We start from the raw sequence: 19,605 nt of genomic DNA, 5'->3' as shown, positions 1-19,605 counted from the left end.
CGCGCACCGCACAGCATTGTGGGACTGGCAACATAGACACTAGGGGTCATAATTGACCTCTAGTGTCTATGCTGTGCGATCCGAGGAGCGGCGCCGGCGGAGGTCAGCAGCGGTTGGGAATCAGGAGCAGGGATAGTAAGTATTAATTATTTATTTTTTATTTTATTTTTTTGTTTGTAATCTGCGCTACTCTACAGGGGGCACAAATGGGGGCACAACTCTACAGGGGTGTAACTGACCACGCCCCCTGTATGAAGCCACACCCCTATTTTCACCCGAGGCGCCACAAGGGCTAGAACCGGCCCTGCCTCAGGTGCACTAGTGAATGAGTAATAATAAAGGAAAAATCCATAGATAAGGATGCCCTTTAGTTAAATAGTCACTCTAATATTTAAAAATGCAATTATGACAGCTAGTCAAATGTCTAAAAGGTTTATTCTGGTTATAAAATTAGAGGTGTATAGCAACTTCACATAGAGTACATTACAATACATTTTAAAACACAAGAGTAACGTGAACTTGTCAATATTTAAGGTTATGATGTTGGTTGTCACCTCACCCTTACGGGTGTGAGCTTGTAGGTGTGTATCCCCCACATGTGATGCAGGCTATTACGAAGATGACCCTATGCGTTTCGTCCACATCTGGGACTTCTTCGGGGGTATAGTTCAATAAATTTAGATATTGTATACACTCAACAATGGTGGATTCTTCTTCTTCGACTGAACAAAAGGATTCAGCAAATTGGCTTTATAGTGCAAAAGTGGTTTAATTTTAGGTAAGAATCAAGTGTTTCCAATAGATGAACACCAATGACATAGGACTTGATCCAAATGATGTGTGCTTCTCCCTCTGCTTAGCAGCAATATATATATATATATATATATATATATATATATATATATATATATATATATATATACACACACACGCGCGCGATACAATACAGCTGATCAAAGGAGCCAATAGTATTATAAAATGAATTGACATTAGATATTGATGCCAAAGTAAACTCCATACAGATCGCTGTACAATGGTGAATGAAGGGATTACTTTCACACTTGTTAACAGAAGTGCCCAGACTCCAGGCAGAGCATCTGTAACCCAAAGTTCCAGTGTTCCCCAAAGGGGATGACAGAAAAAGAATGCAAAGTAGAAGCCACATATCCAAGACGCCAACATATTTACATTGCTAGCTTTAGGATTTGTAACAGAAATTAATGAAGTAAACAAAACTTTTTGTTGAAACGTGACTAATTCACAAAGTTAACATTTAGGAATTGGTAACACCTGATAAGCCAATTGTCAAGTGCAACAAAATTTGCTGCGCTATATAAGAAACTGCTATTAACTAATTAAGCCACAACTAAGTATTATTTGCTTATTGAGTAAAAATACCTGACTCATCTACAGGCTCCAGTACGAAGCCTTTATCTTCGTTAGAAAGGAGAGTGGTGTTGTTTGCAGCTGGAATATGTTCCAAAGTCATTTCCATGGCATCATCACCTAAAGTTGCTGCTAATATAAAAATAAAAAAAAGTATACATATACACATTCTTACAATCAACTTCCACATGGTTTTAAATACGTCTGTATTAAAAATGGACAGATTATCGAATTATCAGTAGCTTTGTATTGTCTATGTAGAGGTAATCTCTTTGTAATACGTTACCTTTAAATGGATAAAAGACTAAAGAGAATATGTGTCAAGCCTTGGAGAGAAATAAAGTTGGCAAAAAAACTTAATCAGCTCATAACTGTCATTTCAAATACTGTGCTAGATACATGACAGCTAGAAGCTGATTGATGCTGTATGCAACTTCTCCACTTTATGAGGCATGATACATCGCCCCCTAAGCGATAGCCTCTACTACTGCAAGGCCATAAAAGGTTGTTAAAGTTGAATTGTACTGGTCTAAGAAAGTCTGCCTGAGGCATACATAATGCATAACTCCAGCTGAGGGGAGTGCTTAACATTCATACAGTGGATTAATAGCTTACCTTTAAATCAAAATACCCCATTTGAAGAAGGAAAAAATAAGAATTTACTTACCGATAATTCTATTTCTCGTAGTCCGTAGTGGATGCTGGGGACTCCGTAAGGACCATGGGGATAGCGGCTCCGCAGGAGACTGGGCACATCTAAAGAAAGCTTTAGGACTATCTGGTGTGCACTGACTCCTCCCCCTATGACCCCCCTCCAAGCCTCAGTTAGGATACTGTGCCCGGACGAGCGTACACAATAAGGAAGGATTTTGAATCCCGGGTAAGACTCATACCAGCCACACCAATCACACTGTACAACTTGTGATCTGAACCCAGTTAACAGCATGATAACAGAGGAGCCTCTAGAAAAGATGGCTCACTACAGCAATAACCCGATTTTTTGGTAACAATAACTATGTACCAGTATTGCAGACAATCCGCACTTGGGATGGGCGCCCAGCATCCACTACGGACTACGAGAAATAGAATTATCGGTAAGTAAATTCTTATTTTCTCTAACGTCCTAAGTGGATGCTAGGGACTCCGTAAGGACCAAGGGGATTATACCAAAGCTCCCAAACGGGCGGGAGAGTGCGGATGACTCTGCAGCACCAAATGAGAGAACTCCAGGTCCTCCTCAGCCAGGGTATCAATTTTGTAGAATTTACAAACGTATTTGCTCCTGACCAAGTAGCTGCTCGGCAAAGTTGTAAAGCCGAGACCCCTCGGGCAGCCGCCCAAGATGAGCCCACCTTCCTTGTGGAGTGGGCATTTACAGATTTTTGGCTGTGGCAGGCCTGCCACAGAATGTGCAAGCTGAATTGTACTACAAATCCAACGAGCAATAGTCTGCTTAGAAGCAGGAGCACCCAGCTTAATAGGTGCATACAGGATAACAGCGAGTCAGATTTCCTGACTCCAGCCGTCCTGGAAACATATATTTTCAGGGCCCTGACAACGTCTAGCAACTTGGAGTCCTCCAAGTCCCTAGTAGCCGCAGGCACCACAATAGGTTGGTTCAGGTGAAACGCTGAAACCACCTTAGGGAGAAACTGAGGACGAGTCCTCAATTTCGCCCTGTCCGAATGGAAAATCAGAAAAGGACTTTTACAGGATAAAGCCGCCAATTCTGACACGCGCCTGGCCCAGGCCAGGGCCAACAGCATGACCACTTTCCATGTGAGATATTTTAACTCCACAGATTTAAGTGGTTCAAACCAATGTGACTTTTGGAACCCAAAAACTACATTGAGATCCCAAAGTGCCACTGGAGGCACAAAAGGAGGCTGTATATGCAGTACCCCTTTTACAAACGTCTGAACTTCAGGGACTGAAGCTAGTTCTTTTTGGAAGAAAACTGACAGGGCCGAAATTTGAACCTTAATGGACCCCAATTTCAGGCCCATAGACACTCCTGTTTGCAGGAAATGTAGGAATCGACCCAGTTGAATTTCCTCCGTCGGGGCCTTACTGGCCTCGCACCACGCAACATATTTTCGCCAAATGCGGTGATAATGTTTTGCGGTTACATCCTTCCTGGCTTTGATCAGGATAGGGATGACTTCATCCGGAATGCCTTTTTTCCTTCAGGATCCGGCGTTCAATCGCCCTGCTGTCAAACGCAGCCGCGGTAAGTCTTGGAACAGACAGGGTCCTTGCTGGAGCAGGTCCCTTCTTAGAGGTAGAGGCCACGGATCCTCCGTGAGCATCTCTTGAAGTTCCGGTTACCAAGTCCTTCTTGGCCAATCCGGAGCCACAAATATAGTGCTTACTCCTCTCCATTTTATCAATCTCAGTACCTTGGGTATGAGAGGCAGAGGAGGGAACACATACACTGACTGGTACACCCACGGTGTTACCAGAGCGTCTACAGCTATTGCCTGTTGGTCCCTTGACCTGGCGCAATACCTGTCGAGTTTTTCCCAACGGTTTATAATTATGTGGAAGACTTCTGGGTGAAGTCCCCACTCTCCCGGGTGGAGGTCGTGCCGAGGAAGTCTGCTTCCCAGTTGTCCACTCCCGGAATGAATACTGCTGACAGTGCTATCACATGATTTTCCGCCCCGCGAAGAATCCTTGCAGCTTCTGCCATTGCCCTCCTGCTTCTTGTGCCACCCTGTCTGTTTACGTGGGTGACTGCCGTGATGTTGTCCGACTGGATCAACACCGGCTGACCTTGAAGCAGAGGTCTTGCTAAGCTTAGAGCATTGTAAATGTCCCTTAGCTTCAGGATATTTATGTGAAGTGATGTCTCCAGGCTTGACCATAAGCCCTGGATATTCCTTCCCTGTGTGACTGCTCCCCAGCCTGGCAGGCTGGCATCCGTGGTCACCAGGACCCAGTCCTGAATGCCGAATCTGAGGCCCTCTAGAAGATGAGCACTCTGCAACCACCACAGGAGGGACACCCTTGTCCTTGGTGACAGGGTTATCCGCTGATGCATCTGAAGATGCGACCCGGACCATTTGTCCAGCAGGTCCCACTGGAAAGTTCTTGCGTGGAATCTGCCGAATGGGATTGCTTCGTAGGAAGCCACCATTTTACCCAGAACCCTTGTGCATTGATGCACTGAGACTTGGCTCGGTTTTAGGAGGTTCCTGACTAGCTCGGATAACTCCCTGGCTTTCTCCTCCGGGAGAAACACCTTTTTCTGGACTGTGTCCAGGATCATCCCTAGGAACAGAAGACAAATCGTCGGAACCAGCTGCGATTTTGGAATATTGAGAATCCAATCGTGCTGCCGCAACACTACCTGAGATAGTGCTACACCGACCTCCAACTGTTCCCTGGATCTTACCCTTATCAGGGAATCGTCCAAGTAAGGGATAACTAAAATTCCCTTCCTTCGAAGGAATATCATCATTTCGTCCATTACCTTGGTAAAGACCCGGGGTGCCGTGGACCATCCATACGGCAGCGTCTGAACTGATAGTGACAGTTCTGTACCATAAACCTGAGGTACCCTTGGTGAGAAGGGTAAATTTTGACATGAAGGTAAGCATCCTTGATGTCCCGAGACATCATGTAGTCCCCTTCTTCCAGGTTCGCAATTACTGCTCTGAGTGACTCAATCTTGAATTTGAACCTCTGTATGTAAGTGTTCAAAGATTTTAGATTTAGAATCGGTCTCACCGAGCCGTCCGGCTTCGGTACCACAACAGTGTGGAATAATACCCCGTTCCCTGTTGCAGGAGGGGTACCTTGATTATCACCTGCTGGGAATACAGCTTGTGAATGGCTTCCAAAACTGTCTCCCTGTCAGAAGGAGACATCGGTAAAGCCGACTTTAGGAAACGGCGAGGGGGAGACGTCTCGAATTCTAATTTGTACCCCTGAGATATCACCTGAAGGATCCAGGGGTCTACTTGCGAGTGAGCCCACTGCGCGCTGAAATTCATTGAGACGGGCCCCCCACCGTGCCTGATTCTGCTTGTAAAGCCCCAGCGTCATACTGAGGGCTTGGCAGAGGCGGGAGAGGGTTTCTGTTCCTGGGAACTGGCTGATTTCTGCAGCCTTTTTCCTCTCCCTCTGTCACGGGGCAGAAATGAGGAATCTTTTGCCCGCTTGTCCACGAAAAGACTGCGCCTGATAATACGGCGTCTCCTCATGTTGAGAGGCGACCTGGGGTACAAATGTGGATTTCCCAGCTGTTGCCGTGGCCACCAGGTCTGAAAGACCGACCCCAAATAACTCCTCCCTTTAATAAGGCAATACTTCCAAATGCCGTTTGGAATACGCATCACCTGACCACTGACGTGTCCATAACCCTCTACTGGTAGAAATGGACAACGCACTTAGACTTGATGCCAGTCGGCAAATATTCCGCTGTGCATCACGCATATATAGAAATGCATCTTTTAAATGCTCTATAGGCAAAAATATACAGTCCCTATCTAGGGTATCAATATTTTCAGTCAGGGAATCCGACCACGCCAACCCAGCACTGCACATCCAGGCTGAGGCGATTGCTGGTCGCAGTATAACACCAGTATGTGTGTAAATACATTTTAGGATACCCTCCTGCTTTCTATCAGCAGGATCCTTAAGGGCGGCCATCTCAGGAGAGGGTAGAGCCCTTACAAGTGTGTGGGCGCTTTATCCCCCCTAGGGGGTGTTTCCCAACGCACCCTAACCTCTGGCGGGAAAGGATATAATGCCAATAACATTTTAGAAATTATCAGTTGTTATCGGGGGAAAACCACGTATCATCACACACCTCATTTAATTTCTCAGATTCAGGAAAACTACAGGTAGTTTTTCCTCACCGAACATAATACCCCTTTTTGGTGGTACTCGTATTATCAGAAATGTGTAATAACATTTTTCACTGCCTCAATCATGTAACGTGTGGCCCTACTGGAAGTCACATTTGTCTCTTCACCGTCGACACTGGAGTCAGTATCCGTGTCGGCGTCTATATCTGCCATCTGAGGTAACGGGCGCTTTAGAGCCCCTGACGGCCTATGAGACGTCTGGACAGGCACAAGCTGAGTAGCCGGCTGTCTCATGTCAACCACTGTCTTTTATACAGAGCTGACACTGTCACGTATTCCTTCCAACAGTTCATCCACTCAGGTGTCGACCCCCTAGGGGGTGACATCACTATTACAGGCAATCTGCTCCGTCTCCACATCATTTTTCTCCTCATACATGTCGACACAAACGTACCGACATACAGCACACACACAGGGAATGCTCTGATAGAGGACAGGACCCCACTAGCCCTTTGGGGAGACAGAGGGAGAGTTTGCCAGCACACACCAGAGCGCTATATATATACAGGGATAACCTTATATAAGTGTTTTTCCCATTATAGCTGCTGTATCTTTAATACTGCGCCTAATTTGTGCCCCCCTCTCTTTTTTAACCCTTTCTGTAGTGCAGTGACTGCAGGGGAGAGACAGGGAGCTTCCCTCCAACGGAGCTGTGAGGGAAAATGGCGCCAGTGTGCTGAGGAGATAGGCTCCGCCCCCTTATCGGCGGCCTTATCTCCCGTTTTTCTATGTATTTTGGCAGGGGTTAAATGCATCCATATAGCCCAGGAGCTATATGTGATGCATTCTTTTGCCATCCAAGGTGTTTATTATTGCGTCTCAGGGCGCTCCCCCCCAGCGCCCTGCACCCTCAGTGACCGGAGTGTGAAGTGTGCTGAGAGCAATGGCGCACAGCTGTAGTGCTGTGCGCTACCTTGTTGAAGACAGGACGTCTTCTGCCGCCGATTTTCCGGACCTCTTCTGCCTTCTGGCTCTGTAAGGGGGCCGGCGGCGCGGCTCTGGGACCCATCCAGGCTGGGCCTGTGATCGTCCCTCTGGAGCTAATGTCCAGTAGCCTAAGAAGCCCAATCCACTCTGCACGCAGGTGAGTTCGCTTCTTCTCCCCTTAGTCCCTCGATGCAGTGAGCCTGTTGCCAGCAGGTCTCACTGAAAATAAAAAACCTAAACTAAAACTTTCACTAAGAAGCTCAGGAGAGCCCCTAGTGTGCACCCTTCTCGTTCGGGCACAGAGATCTAACTGAGGCTTGGAGGGGGGTCATAGGGGGAGGAGCCAGTGCACACCAGATAGTCCTAAAGCTTTCTTTAGATGTGCCCAGTCTCCTGCGGAGCCGCTATCCCCATGGTCCTTACGGAGTCCCCAGCATCCACTTAGGACGTTAGAGAAAAGGTGGGAAACAGTAAAGCTGAGGGAGGATATAACTGACTGCAACCCTCCAACAGAGAATTTCCAAGTGGCACTAATTATATACTTTGCCAGAACTAGTTTGGCTATGTAGGGGCTGGGGAGAACAAAGTCCTTAGTGATGTGCAACCGTGACATCACTTTTGGCTGGAAAGATAGTTTTGTGCATAGGACAGCATTGTCATTATGAAATATTAGACAGACAGGAAATAAGCACCTAACTTGGAAAATCCCCTCCAGGTGGCAATGGCCAAAAAGAACACTGTCTTTCATGTAAGAAACTTAAGCTTGACATTGTCCAAAGGCTCCAAACTACAGAGCTGAAAGGATAAACTTTAAACTCCAAGGTCCTGCAGCAGGAAAGGTGGTTTAAAAGAATTCTCTGAAGCCGGGATACAATTTTTTTCTGTAAGAAAGAAAATGCTCACATTTGGAGCTCAGTATCAGGCGACTATTAAGGTCATCCTGTAAGAAAGACAAAATGTGCGGAAAGCCGAAGACTGAAGTATGGAAACCTTAACTTTTGCACTTGGAAATAATATAACTTTCAAACTCTACAGCAGTTCTTTGCAGACACTGGCTTCTGGCTTTAAAGCATGGACTGGAGGACAAGTTTCACCCTTAGTTCAAAACAGTGCCCTAACTTAGCAGATCAGATGTTCTGCCATCATAGCACATTGCTGTACAGTTAAGGCATCTGATCCTCAAAAAAAAAACCAGTACATTTTGAGGATAAAATGAGAAGCAATTATGTCTGTCTACTACCAATTTATGCCACCTTTTCACAATCTGGAAGAATACTTCTGTGAGGAGAAACTATTTCCCAGGAAAAGCATTCTGAATGCTCAGTAAACCCGCCTCCCAATTTCTAACCACTTCAATGTATATTGCTGAAATCACCAGAAGGTAGCTTTCCAACTATTTTATAATCTTTGATTATTTTTCAATTGTTATGGAGTTTCTGGTTCACTCTTGAAGCGTGTTCCCCAACTGAGTTCACACAGCTTTGCCATTTATTAAGGAAAGCGCTATTAACCTATGCATTTGTCTCTTGTCTGAATTCTAGTATATTGATAGGAACCTTTGCTTCCTTGCAAAACCAATGACCCTGAAGGCCATATTGCACTATCACTACTACTCTTTCATCTAGTCTTGATGGTCCTCATCCCAGATGGAGAAGGGGTGACCCTTATGAAATGTTCTGCTCTCAAACACTATAGGACAGACTGCCTTGTCTGAAGTGACATCATGATCAACTGGGAGGCTAGCCAAAGTCTGGACTTGTAACATTTTACAAACACTAATTTAAAAAAAACAAAAAAAAACAAAAACAAAACACAGGAGTGGAAGAGCACATATTTTTCAATAAAAAAGTCATGATGGCTCTCAACAATTTTTTGACCTCTATGATTATTTTTCCTGTAAGAAAAATGTTTGGAGCCTGATGTCGAACAGAAGCCCCAATAACCTCATCATGTGTTAAGTCAGGCTTGATTTTTGAAAAGTTATGATCGATCCAGTAGTTTCCAACAACAGAGTGGCTATCTGGAGTTAATTCTTTAAAAGGGAGGCAGAATTCCCCTTAAGAAGTAAATTGTCTAAATAGGGATTGATAGGAAGTCCCCTTTATTTCAACACCCCAGCCATCACCTTGGTAAAAACTCAGGGTCCCATGACAAGCCCGAAAGCTTGAACTCTAAACTGAATATTCTGAACAATGAAACTGAGCAGGCTCTGAAGGCTTTCCCAGATCAGGATGTGAAAATAAGCATCTTTTATATACATGCATGCAAGAAATCCATTGTGCTCCATGCTATTGATTACTTATATTAAACTGTATCATCAACCTTTTCACTGGAAATCTGTTTAGAAAATGTGGGTTTTAGAATGAAACAATTTTTTTTATAATATGGGACATGGATAAAAACTGCTAATAAAAACCTCTGTGAAAGACAAACTTTTGTACTTTACCTGGTAAACCTGGTAGAAAAGAACAACCTGGCTGGAGGCCCTATATGTTTCAGAATGGGATATCTCTTACCCACAAATCTGAAAACAAGACAATATTTTGGTCCCAGAACAACAGTAGTCATGCTCTCATTGCAGATAAAGTTGAGTAGAGTAGAAGCCAATCATGTGGTTTGCTTATAAGAGGACTTGGATACCAAACATTTGGTTGTCCCTGTCAGTCTTCCCCTTTGTTGTACACCACGATTGACAGCTAGATGAAAACATTTTATGCCTAACAGGAGAACTGTTGCTGCAATATGTAATTAATTTAGATCTGGGTGTGTTCACTGAAAGGATACAAAATTTTCCTCCATTGGCTTGAAAGATGATGTTCTAATGTTTCAGTCCAAAAAGCATATTTCCTTCAAAAGGCAAGGACTTAGATGTATTTCTAGAATCTGTATTCAGCATCCCAAAACATCAGCTAAAGCAACTACAAGAGTTTAGATCCAATAACCCCACCAGACCATTTTTCCCAAACACTCTGATGCTTCCCTGGCATGATAAAAAAAAAAAAAGGAAACAAGTCTGATACAGGCATATCAGACTGTAGCCCCTCAGTAACCTGTTCTTACAATTTTTAAAAGTCTTTATCGACCCAGGCATATAATAAAATAGATGTTAAGGATCAACATCTGAAACACAAATAAGCCTTAAAATACCTCAAACTTGTGTATTGTAGTCAATTTAGAGAGGTGTGTCACTGGGGTGGTCTTCAGGTTGCCGACTGTCGGGATCCCGGCACACGTTATACCGGCGCCGGAATCCCGACAGCCGGCATACCGACAGTTTTTCTCCCTCGTGGGGGTCCACGACCCCCCTGGAGGGAGAATAAATAGTAGCGCGCCACCGTGCCCGCAGCGTGGCAAGCGCAGCGAGCCCGCAAGGGGCTCATTTGCGCTCGCCACGCTGTCGGTCGGCCGGTGGTCGGGCTTCCGGCGCCGGTATGCTGGTCGCTGGGAGTCCGGCCGCCGGCATACCATACCACCGCCGGCATACCATACCACCACCCTGTCACTGGTGTAAGTGTAATATCAGCATGGATACCTTCTTTTTAAGTATACCTATTAAAGAGTGATTTTATTGATTACATTACTAAGGGAAGAGTGCACTTGTCTGATTACTGGTTGCCTTTCTTTCTCTCTTTGATTGTTGTCTCTCACTGGTGTGTCTACCTTAGGTACAGTAGCGGATCTTGCCATGGGCAAGCAGGACTTTTGCCCGGGGCGCCGCCTTCCGGAGGGCGCAGGGCGCCGCACCAGGGCAAGATCCGCTGCTGCTGTATGCCCCCCGCTGCCCCCCTGCTGCCGCTGGCCGCTGCCCCCCCCGCTGCCGCTGGGAAGGGAAACTAGACGTGTACGCGTCTAGTTTCCATTCGTGGAGAGGTCCTTTACTGTGCGGTAAACGATGACGTCATCGCGCACCGCACAGCAAAGGTCCTCTCCACGAAGGGAACTAGACGCTACGCGTCATCGCGCACCGCACATCATTTCAGTCTGTACAGGGGCGTAAATGACCACGCCCCCTGTATGAAGCCACGCCCCCTAATGCCGCCCAGGGCGCCAGAAGCCCCGGAACCGGCCCTGCTTAGGTAGAAACTCTCACCTAGCAATATTCCGCAGTAAAAACTAGTGGAAATCCCTGCTAAGTTTTATAAGAGTAATTTAGGATGGGTACAGTGGTATTCCAAGGCAGCTCTCCTACGCTACCTTAAAGATTGGCTGCCTGATCAGGAAACTTATACAAATACCTCCCTGCAAAGAGAATTTTTGGAAGGTGGATATCTGTAAACGTTTCTACACCTCCATGATCAGGAGATCCCGACCCATGTGAGAGAGAACCCATTGCTCTGGCCTCCCAAAAAACTGTGGCATACTTGCGCTACAAACACAACTTAAATGCTCATAAATCTCTTTATCTTCCCTTTATATCCAATCCTGACTTTCAGGATGGTCATGCTAGGACCCTTCTAATGTCTGGAGCAGAGGTTCTCAAACTCGGTCCTCGGGAGCCCACACAGTGCATGTTTTGCAGGTAACCCAGCAGGTGCACAGGTGTATTAATTACTCACTGACACATTTTAAAAGGTCCACAGGTGGAGCTAATTATTTCACTTGCGATTCTGTGAGGAGACCTGCAAAACATGCACTGTGTGGGCCCCCGAGGACCGAGTTTGAGAACCTCTGCTCTGGAGGGTAGGTGGGATAAATAGGATTTTAATTACCTACCGGTAAATCCTTTTCTCATAGTCCGTAGAGGATGCTGGGGTCCACATTAGTACCATGTGGTATAGACGGGTCCCTTGGGAGCCATGGGCACTTTAAGAGTTTAATAGTGTGGGCTGGCTCCTCCCTCTATGGCCCTCCTACCAAACTCTAGAAACTGTGCCCGAGAAGACGGACATACTTCGAGAGAAGGAAATACACAGACAGTGGTGAGATTCACACCAGCTCACACATAACAAGGCAAACCAAGCTAACTAGCTTGAACACTTCAGCAACAGCTGAATAACAGTACTTAACCAAGTAACAATGCAGTACTTAACCAAGTAACAAGGTAGTACTGAACCAAGTAACAACTGCAGGAGAATGAAGAAAAGGATTTACCAGTAGATAATAAAAATCCTATTTTCTCTTACGTCCTAGAGGATGCTGGGGTCCACATTAGTACCATGGGGATGTACCATGGGGGTCATTCCGTTTTGATCGCTCACTGCCGTTTTTTGCAGCGAACAGGTTACTACTGCGCGTTCGTATGTACCACAATGCGTACGCGCGTCCGGATGTACCACAATGCGCACGCGCGTCGTACGGGTACAAAGTGGATCATTGCTGGGTGATGGATTTAACGAAGAATCCATTCGCACAGCCGATCGCAAGGAGATTGACAGGAAGAGGGCGTTTGCGTTTGTGGGTGTCAACTGACCGTTTTCTGGGAGTGTTTGGAAAAACGCAGTCGTGTCCAAGCGTTTGCAGGGCGGGTGTCTGACGTCAACTCCGGGACCAAAAAGACTGAAGTGATCGCAAGGGCTGAGTAAGTCCAGAGCTACTCAGAAACTGCAAAAAAAGTTTTTGTCCCGCTCGGCTGCACACGCGTTCGCACACTTGCAAAGTGAAAATACACTCCCCCGTGGGCGGCGACTATGCGTTTGCACGGCTGTTAAAAGTAGCTAGCGATCAATTTGGAATGACCCCCCAAAGCTCCCAGTATGGGAGAGAGAGCGCGGAGGCTCCTGCACAACTGATAGACCAAACTTTAGGTCCTCAGAGGCCAAAGTATCGAACTTGTAAAACTTAGCAAACGTGTTCGACCCTGACTAAGTAGCCGCTCGGCAAAGCTGTAAAGCCAAGACACCCTGGGCAGCCCCCAGGAAGAACCCACCTTACGAGTAGAGTGGGCCTTAACAGATTTTGGACACGGCAATCCTGCCGTAGAATAAGCATGCTGGATAGTGAACCTGATCAAGCGAGAAATTGTCTGCTTAGAAGCAGACAATTTCTTGTTGGGATCATAAAGGACAAAGAGAGAATCCGACTTTCTGTGACAAGAAGTCCTCTTCACATAAATATTCAAAGCCCTCACAACATCCAAGGACTTTGAGGTAATTGAGGAGTCAGTAGCCACTGGCACCACGATAGGTTGGTTGATATGAAAAGCCGACACAACCTTTGGAAGAAACTGCTGACGCGTCCTGAGCTCAACTCTATCTTCATGGAAAATTAAGTAGGGGCTTTTGCAGGACAAAGCCCCCAATTCAGACACACTTCTAGCAGATGCTAATGTCAACAGTGTGACCACCTTCCAAGTGAGAAACTTAACCTCAACCTCCTGTAAAGGCTCGAACCAATCCGATTGCAGGAACTGCAACACCACGTTAAGATCCCAAGGTGTCGTAGGAAGAGGAGAAACTTCCCAAGTTGAAACTCCACCGTAGGAAACTTCTTGGATTCACACCAAGACACATACTTTTTCCAAATGCGATGGTAATGTTTAGACGTTACTCCTTTCCTAGCCTGGATCAGGGTAGGAATAACCTTGTTCGGAATGCCTTTCTGAGCTAACATCTGGCATTCAACCTCCATGCCGTCAAACGTAGCCGTGGTAAGTCTTGATAAGCAAACGGCCCCTGTTGCAGATGGTCCTCTCGAAGAGGAAGAGACCTCGGATCTTCCAGCAGTAATTCCAGAAGATCCGCGTACCAAGCTCTTCTTGGCCAGTCCGGAGCAATGAGGATCGCCTGAACTCTTGTTTTTTTATAAGTTTGAGAATCCTTGGTATGAGTGGAAGTGGAGGTAACACATACACCGACTGGAAGAACCACGGAGTCACCAGTGCGTCCACCGTCACTGCCTGTGGGTCTCACGACCTGGAACAGTACCTGCGAAGCTTCTTGTTGAGGTGGGAGGCCATCATGTCGATTTGAGGTACGCCCCAAAGACTTGTCACCTCTGCAAACACCTCGGGGTCGAGGCCCCACTCTCCTGGATGGAGATCGTGTCTGCAGAGGAAGTCTACTTCCCAGTTGTCCACACCCAGAATGAAGATCGCCAACAGCACCAGCGCGTGCCTTTCTGTCCAGAGGAGGATCTTTGTCACCTCTGACATTGCAGCTCTGCTCTTCGTTCCGCTTTGTCAGTTTATGTAGGCCACAGTCGTTACATTGTCCGTCTGCACCTGAATGGCCTGATATTGTAGAAGATGTGCCGCCTGTCAAAGTCCGTTGTACACGGCTCTTAGTTCCAGAATGTTTATCGGAAGGATGGATTCCAGACTTGACCACTTTCCTTGGAAGTTTTCCCCTTGGATGACCGCGCCCCAACCTCTGAGACTTGCATCCATGGTTAGAAGGATCCAGTTCTGAATCACGAACCTGCGGCCCCCGAGAAGGTGAGGCATTTGTAGCCACCAAAGCAGTGAAATCCTGACTTTCGGCGACAGAGGTATCCTCTGGTGCATGTGTAGGTGAGATCCCGACCACTTGTCTAGGAGATCCAGTTGGAGGGACCGTGCATGAAATCTTCCATACTGTAGAGCCTCGTAGTAGGCTACCATCTTCCCCAGAAGGTGAATGCACTGATGAACCGATACCCGGGCAGGCTTCAAGACATCCCAGACCATTGATTGTATCACCAACACTTTTACCACTGGTAGAAACACCCTCTGCACTTCCGTGTCGAGGATCATCCCCAGGAAAGACTATCTCCTTGTCGGCTCCAAACTTGACTTTGGAAGATCAGGATCCACCCGTGATCCCGGAGTAGTCGAGTTGTGAGAGCAATGTTCTGCAACAACTTCTCCCTGGAAGATGCTTTTATCAGCAGATCGTCCAGATACAGAATTATGTTCACTCCCTGCTTGCATAGGAGTAGCATCATCTCTGCCATTACCTTGGTGAACACCCTTGGTGCCGTGGATAGGCCAAATGGCAGTGCCTAGAACTGATAGTGACAGTCCAACAGCGCAAATCTGAGATAAGCCTGGTGAGGCGGCCAAATCGGAATGTGGAGGTACGCATCCTTGATATCCAGGGATACCAGGAATTCCCCCTCCTCCAGACCTGAGATCACCACTCTCAGAGACACCATCTTGAACTTGAATTTCCTCAAGTAGGGGTTTAAAGATGTCAGGTTCAATATCGGTCTGACCGAACCGTCCGGTTTCGGTACCACAAAGAGGTTTGAGTAGTAACCATTGTTTTCCAGATGAGGTGGAACTGGGACAATGACATTTGCCTCTTTCAATTTTTGATTGGCTGCCTGTAGGATAGCCCTTTCTGTCAGCAAAGCTGGTAAGCCTGACTTGAAAAATCTGTGAGGTGGGAGTTCTTGAAACTCCAGTCTGTATCCCTGGGACACAATATCTTGTACCCAGGGGTCCAGGCCTGATGACGCCCAGACCTGATGGAAATTTCTTAGACGTGCTCCCACCTGCCTGATCTCCTGGCTATGAGGTCCACTGTCATGCTGAGGATTTTGAGGAAACAGAATCAGGCTTCTGTTCCTACGAACCTGATGGTACAGGTTTTTTGGATTTTCCCCGACCACCTCTGAAGAAAGTGGAAGGGGGCTTGGACTTTTAACCTTTGCGGTCCGAAAGGACCGCACAGTAGATGCAGGATAAGATTTCCTCGTCAGCGGAGTGGCTGAGGGATGAAAGGTTGACTTACCCGCGGTTGCCGTGGAAATCCACGCATCCAACGCTTCCCCAAATAGAGCCTGACCTGTGAAGGGTAGGTTCTCCACACTCTTCTTGGATTCCGATCCACAGACCATTGGCGCAGCCAGAGTCCCCTGTGCGCCGAGACAGCCATGGAAGATGTCCGTGCATTCAGATGACCAAGGTCCTTCATGGCCTTCACCATGAAACCTGCAGAATCCTGTATGTGACGTAAAAAATTTAGATGTCACTTCTATTCATAGTATCCAATTCCTCTAGTAACGTGCCTGACCACTTTACTATGGCTTTAGAAATCCATGCACAAGCAATAGTGGGCCTTAGCGCAACGCCTGAAGCAGTGTATATGGATTTGAGCATAGCCTCAATCTTGTGGTCTGCCGGCTCTTTCAAAGCTGTAGACCCAGGGACAGGTAAAACCACCTTTTTAGACAATCTAGATACAGTAGCGTCTACAATAGGGGGGTTTTCCCACTTTTTCCTATCCTCTTCAGGGAAAGGAAAAGCAAAAATAACTCTCTTTGGGATCTGGAATTTTTTCTCCAGGTTTTCCCAGGATTTTTCAAATAATGCGTTTAATTCCTTAGACGCAGGGAAAGTAAGGGAGGCTTTCTTATTGTCTGTAAAGTAAGCCTCCTCTACCTGTTCAGGTACCTTGTCAGCAATGTGGAAAACATCCCGAATGGCCTCAATCATGAGTTGCACCCCCTTAGCAAGGGATGCTAATATATCCCCATCACCGTCCCAAATTATCCCCCCCCCCAATATATCCCCATCACCGTCTCCCATATCAGAGTCGGTATCCGTGTCGACTTGCATTATCGTGCAAGAGCACGCTTTTTTGGGCATATACCAGGGGATTTTGAGGAAGAATTGGGAGCAGAATACGACAAAACCTCTACAGATTTTGTTCAAAACCTGTGTTTCAGTCTCATTATGAGCTATCCTAGAAGAAAATAAGATTTTAAACCTACCGGTAAATCTTTTTCTCGTAGTCCGTAGAGGATGCTGGGGACTCCGTAAGGACCATGGGGAATAGACGGGCTCCGCAGGAGACATGGGCACTTTAAGAAAGACTTTAGGTATGGGTGTGCACTGGCTTCTCCCTCTATGCCCCTCCTCCAGACCTCAGTTAGAGAAACTGTGCCCAGAGACGGACAGTACGAGGAAAGGATTTTTGTTAATCCAAGGGCAAGATTCATACCAGCCACACCAATCACACCGTATAACTTGTGATATACTAACCAGTTAACAGTATGAAAACAACATAGCATCAGTCCAAGACCGATGAAACTATAACATAACCCTTATGTAAGCAAAACTATATACAAGTCTTGCAGAAGTAGTCCGCACTTGGGACGGGTGCCCAGCATCCTCTACGGACTACGAGAAAAAGATTTACCGGTAGGTTTAAAATCTTATTTTCTCTTACGTCCTAGAGGATGCTGGGGACTCCGTAAGGACCATGGGGATTATACCAAAGCTCCCAAACGGGCGGGAGAGTGCGGATGACTCTGCAGCACCGATTGAGCAAACAGGAGGTCCTCCTCAGCCAGGGTATCAAACTTATAGAACTTTGCAAAGGTGTTTGAACCCGACCAAGTAGCAGCTCGGCATAGTTGTGGTGCCGAGACCCCTCGGGCAGCCGCCCAAGACGAGCCCCACCTTACTAGTGGAATGGGCCTTAACCGATTTTGGTAACGGCAATCCAGCCGTAGAATGCGCCTACTGAATCGTGTTACAGATCCAGCGAGCAATAGTCTGCTTTGAAGCAGGGGCACCAACCTTGTTGGCTGCATATAGGACAAACAGTGCTTCTGTTTTTCTGACTCTAGCCGTTCTGGCCAAGGGACTCGGAATCCTCCAAGTCTCGTGTAACCACAGGCACCACAATAGGTTGATTCATATGAAAAGATGACACCACCTTAGGCAAGAATTGAGGACGGGTCCGCAATTCCGCTCTATCCATATGGAAAACCAGATAGGGGCTTTTATGTGATAAAGCCGCCAATTCCGACACTCGCCTAGCCGAAGCCAAGGCTAATAACATGACCACCTTCCAAGTGAGATATTTTAACTCCACCATTTGAAGTGGTTCAAACCAGTGCGACTTAAGGAAACTCAACACCACGTTAAGGTCCCAAGGCGCCATCGGAGGTATAAAAGGAGGCTGAATATGCAGCACTCCCTTCACAAAAGTCTGTACTTCTGGAAGAGAAGCCAATTCTTTTTGAAAGAAAATGGATAAGGCCGAAATCTGAACCTTAATGGAGCCTAATTTTAGGCCCAAATTCACTCCAGTCTGTAGGAAGTGAAGGAAACGGCCCAGATGGAATTCTTCCGTAGGAGCATTCCTGGCCTCACACCAAGAAACATATTTTCGCCATATACGGTGATAATGTTTAGCTGTCACGTCCTTCCTAGCCTTTATCAGTGTAGGAATGACCTCATCCGGAATGCCTTTTTCCGCTAGGATCTTGCGTTCAACCGCCATGCCGTCAAACGCAGCCGCGGCAAGTCTTGGAACAGACAGGGCCCCTGTTGCAACAGGTCCTGTTGTAGAGGAATAGGTCACGGATTTTCTGTGAGCATTTCCAGCAGATCCGGATACCAGGGGCAATATTTACTAATATTCGTGTTTGAGTCGGTTTGTGTAGTGTTTAAACTCGTTTTGTATCGGGTGCATTTTCATGCAACTTTTTGAATCCATATACGCAAAGTTACTAAGCATTCGAGTTTATTGTTTTCGTGTTTTCCGATGTCGATGCCAGTCGGGTTTTTTTGGCACATTTACGGCCGTCATTGTCGTTTGCGTACGTGTTTTTGTTGGATTTGCTGTTTTTTTCACTAAGTTAAACGCGGCAGGGTTGTTTTTCCCGCGGCCGCATTTTCACTTTCAGTTTTGATTTTCATCCCCGTTCATGATTGGTTGTGTTTCAGATGGTAGGAGTGTCTGTGCGCAACCATATAAATACGCCCAAACCGTCCGCACCTCGTGGGTTTAGTTAGTGGTGAGGAGGAGGGAGGTTGTGCTGTGGAGGTAGGTGATTTTGTGGTTTGAAGAGGAGTGTTGGTAGCGATTTCTGAGTGTGGTATTGTGTTTGAAAGTCGTCTTGTCATTCTTGTTGTCTTGTATTTTGTGGTTTTGTCTCATTTTTAGTCCAAGTTATTTTTCTTTATAGTCCCTTGTCAGTGTTTGTGTGTGGGTGGGTGTGGTGTGTGTGTGTGTGTGTGTGTGTGTGTGTGTGTGTGTGTGTGTGTGTGTGTGTGTGTGTGTGAGTTGTGTAGTGGTAGTGGAGGTGTGTGTTGTTTGTCTTTTTTTCCCCTGTGTTAAGTGTTTAGACACACAACTATGTGTGACTCAGAGGTGGAGGGTGTGAGTGAGGGGGAGGAGGTCGGTCAGGTGGAGGAGGTGAGTGTTAGTGAGGTGGAGGAGGTGGGTGAGGTTGCTGCAGCAGCCTCAAGTGACAGTGACAGTCAGAGTGCTCCGCAGCCACGCACCACTACTAAGACTGGGCGGAATGTTAAGTTTAGTTTTGCAGAAAATGTGGCATTGGTGCGTGAGCTGATGAAGTATCAGAGGCAGCTATTTGGGCCTGAGTCCGCCAAGGTGCCAACACGGAGGAAGACGGTGTTGTGGGCGAAAGTAGTTGCTGCTGTCAATAGTGAGGGGGTGGTCAAGCGGACGGAGGACACATGCCGCAAACGGTACTATGACATAAAGCGACGTGTCAAGTCCAAAATGGCCAAGGAGGTCAA

General features: G+C 46.7%; 1 protein-coding gene across 5 annotated transcripts in view; it reads right to left on the bottom strand.

Annotated features, from left to right (window-relative positions):
* Positions 1–19,605, bottom strand: part of RAD21L1 (RAD21 cohesin complex component like 1) — a 619,411-nt gene that overhangs the window by 236,164 nt on the left and 363,642 nt on the right. For 4 of the 5 annotated variants that reach the window (XM_063959128.1, XM_063959127.1, XM_063959130.1 and 1 more), the window contains one exon: positions 1,399–1,518. In XM_063959128.1, coding sequence (XP_063815198.1) covers positions 1,399–1,518 — 120 coding nt within the window. The remainder of the gene's footprint in view (positions 1–1,398; positions 1,519–19,605) is intronic. The other variant, XM_063959129.1, reaches the window with a different exon arrangement.

The sequence above is a fragment of the Pseudophryne corroboree genome, chromosome 3 (assembly GCF_028390025.1).
Source record: "Pseudophryne corroboree isolate aPseCor3 chromosome 3, aPseCor3.hap2, whole genome shotgun sequence".
Lineage (NCBI taxonomy): Eukaryota > Metazoa > Chordata > Amphibia > Anura > Myobatrachidae > Pseudophryne > Pseudophryne corroboree.
This window is presented reverse-complemented; position numbering and strand designations above follow the sequence as displayed.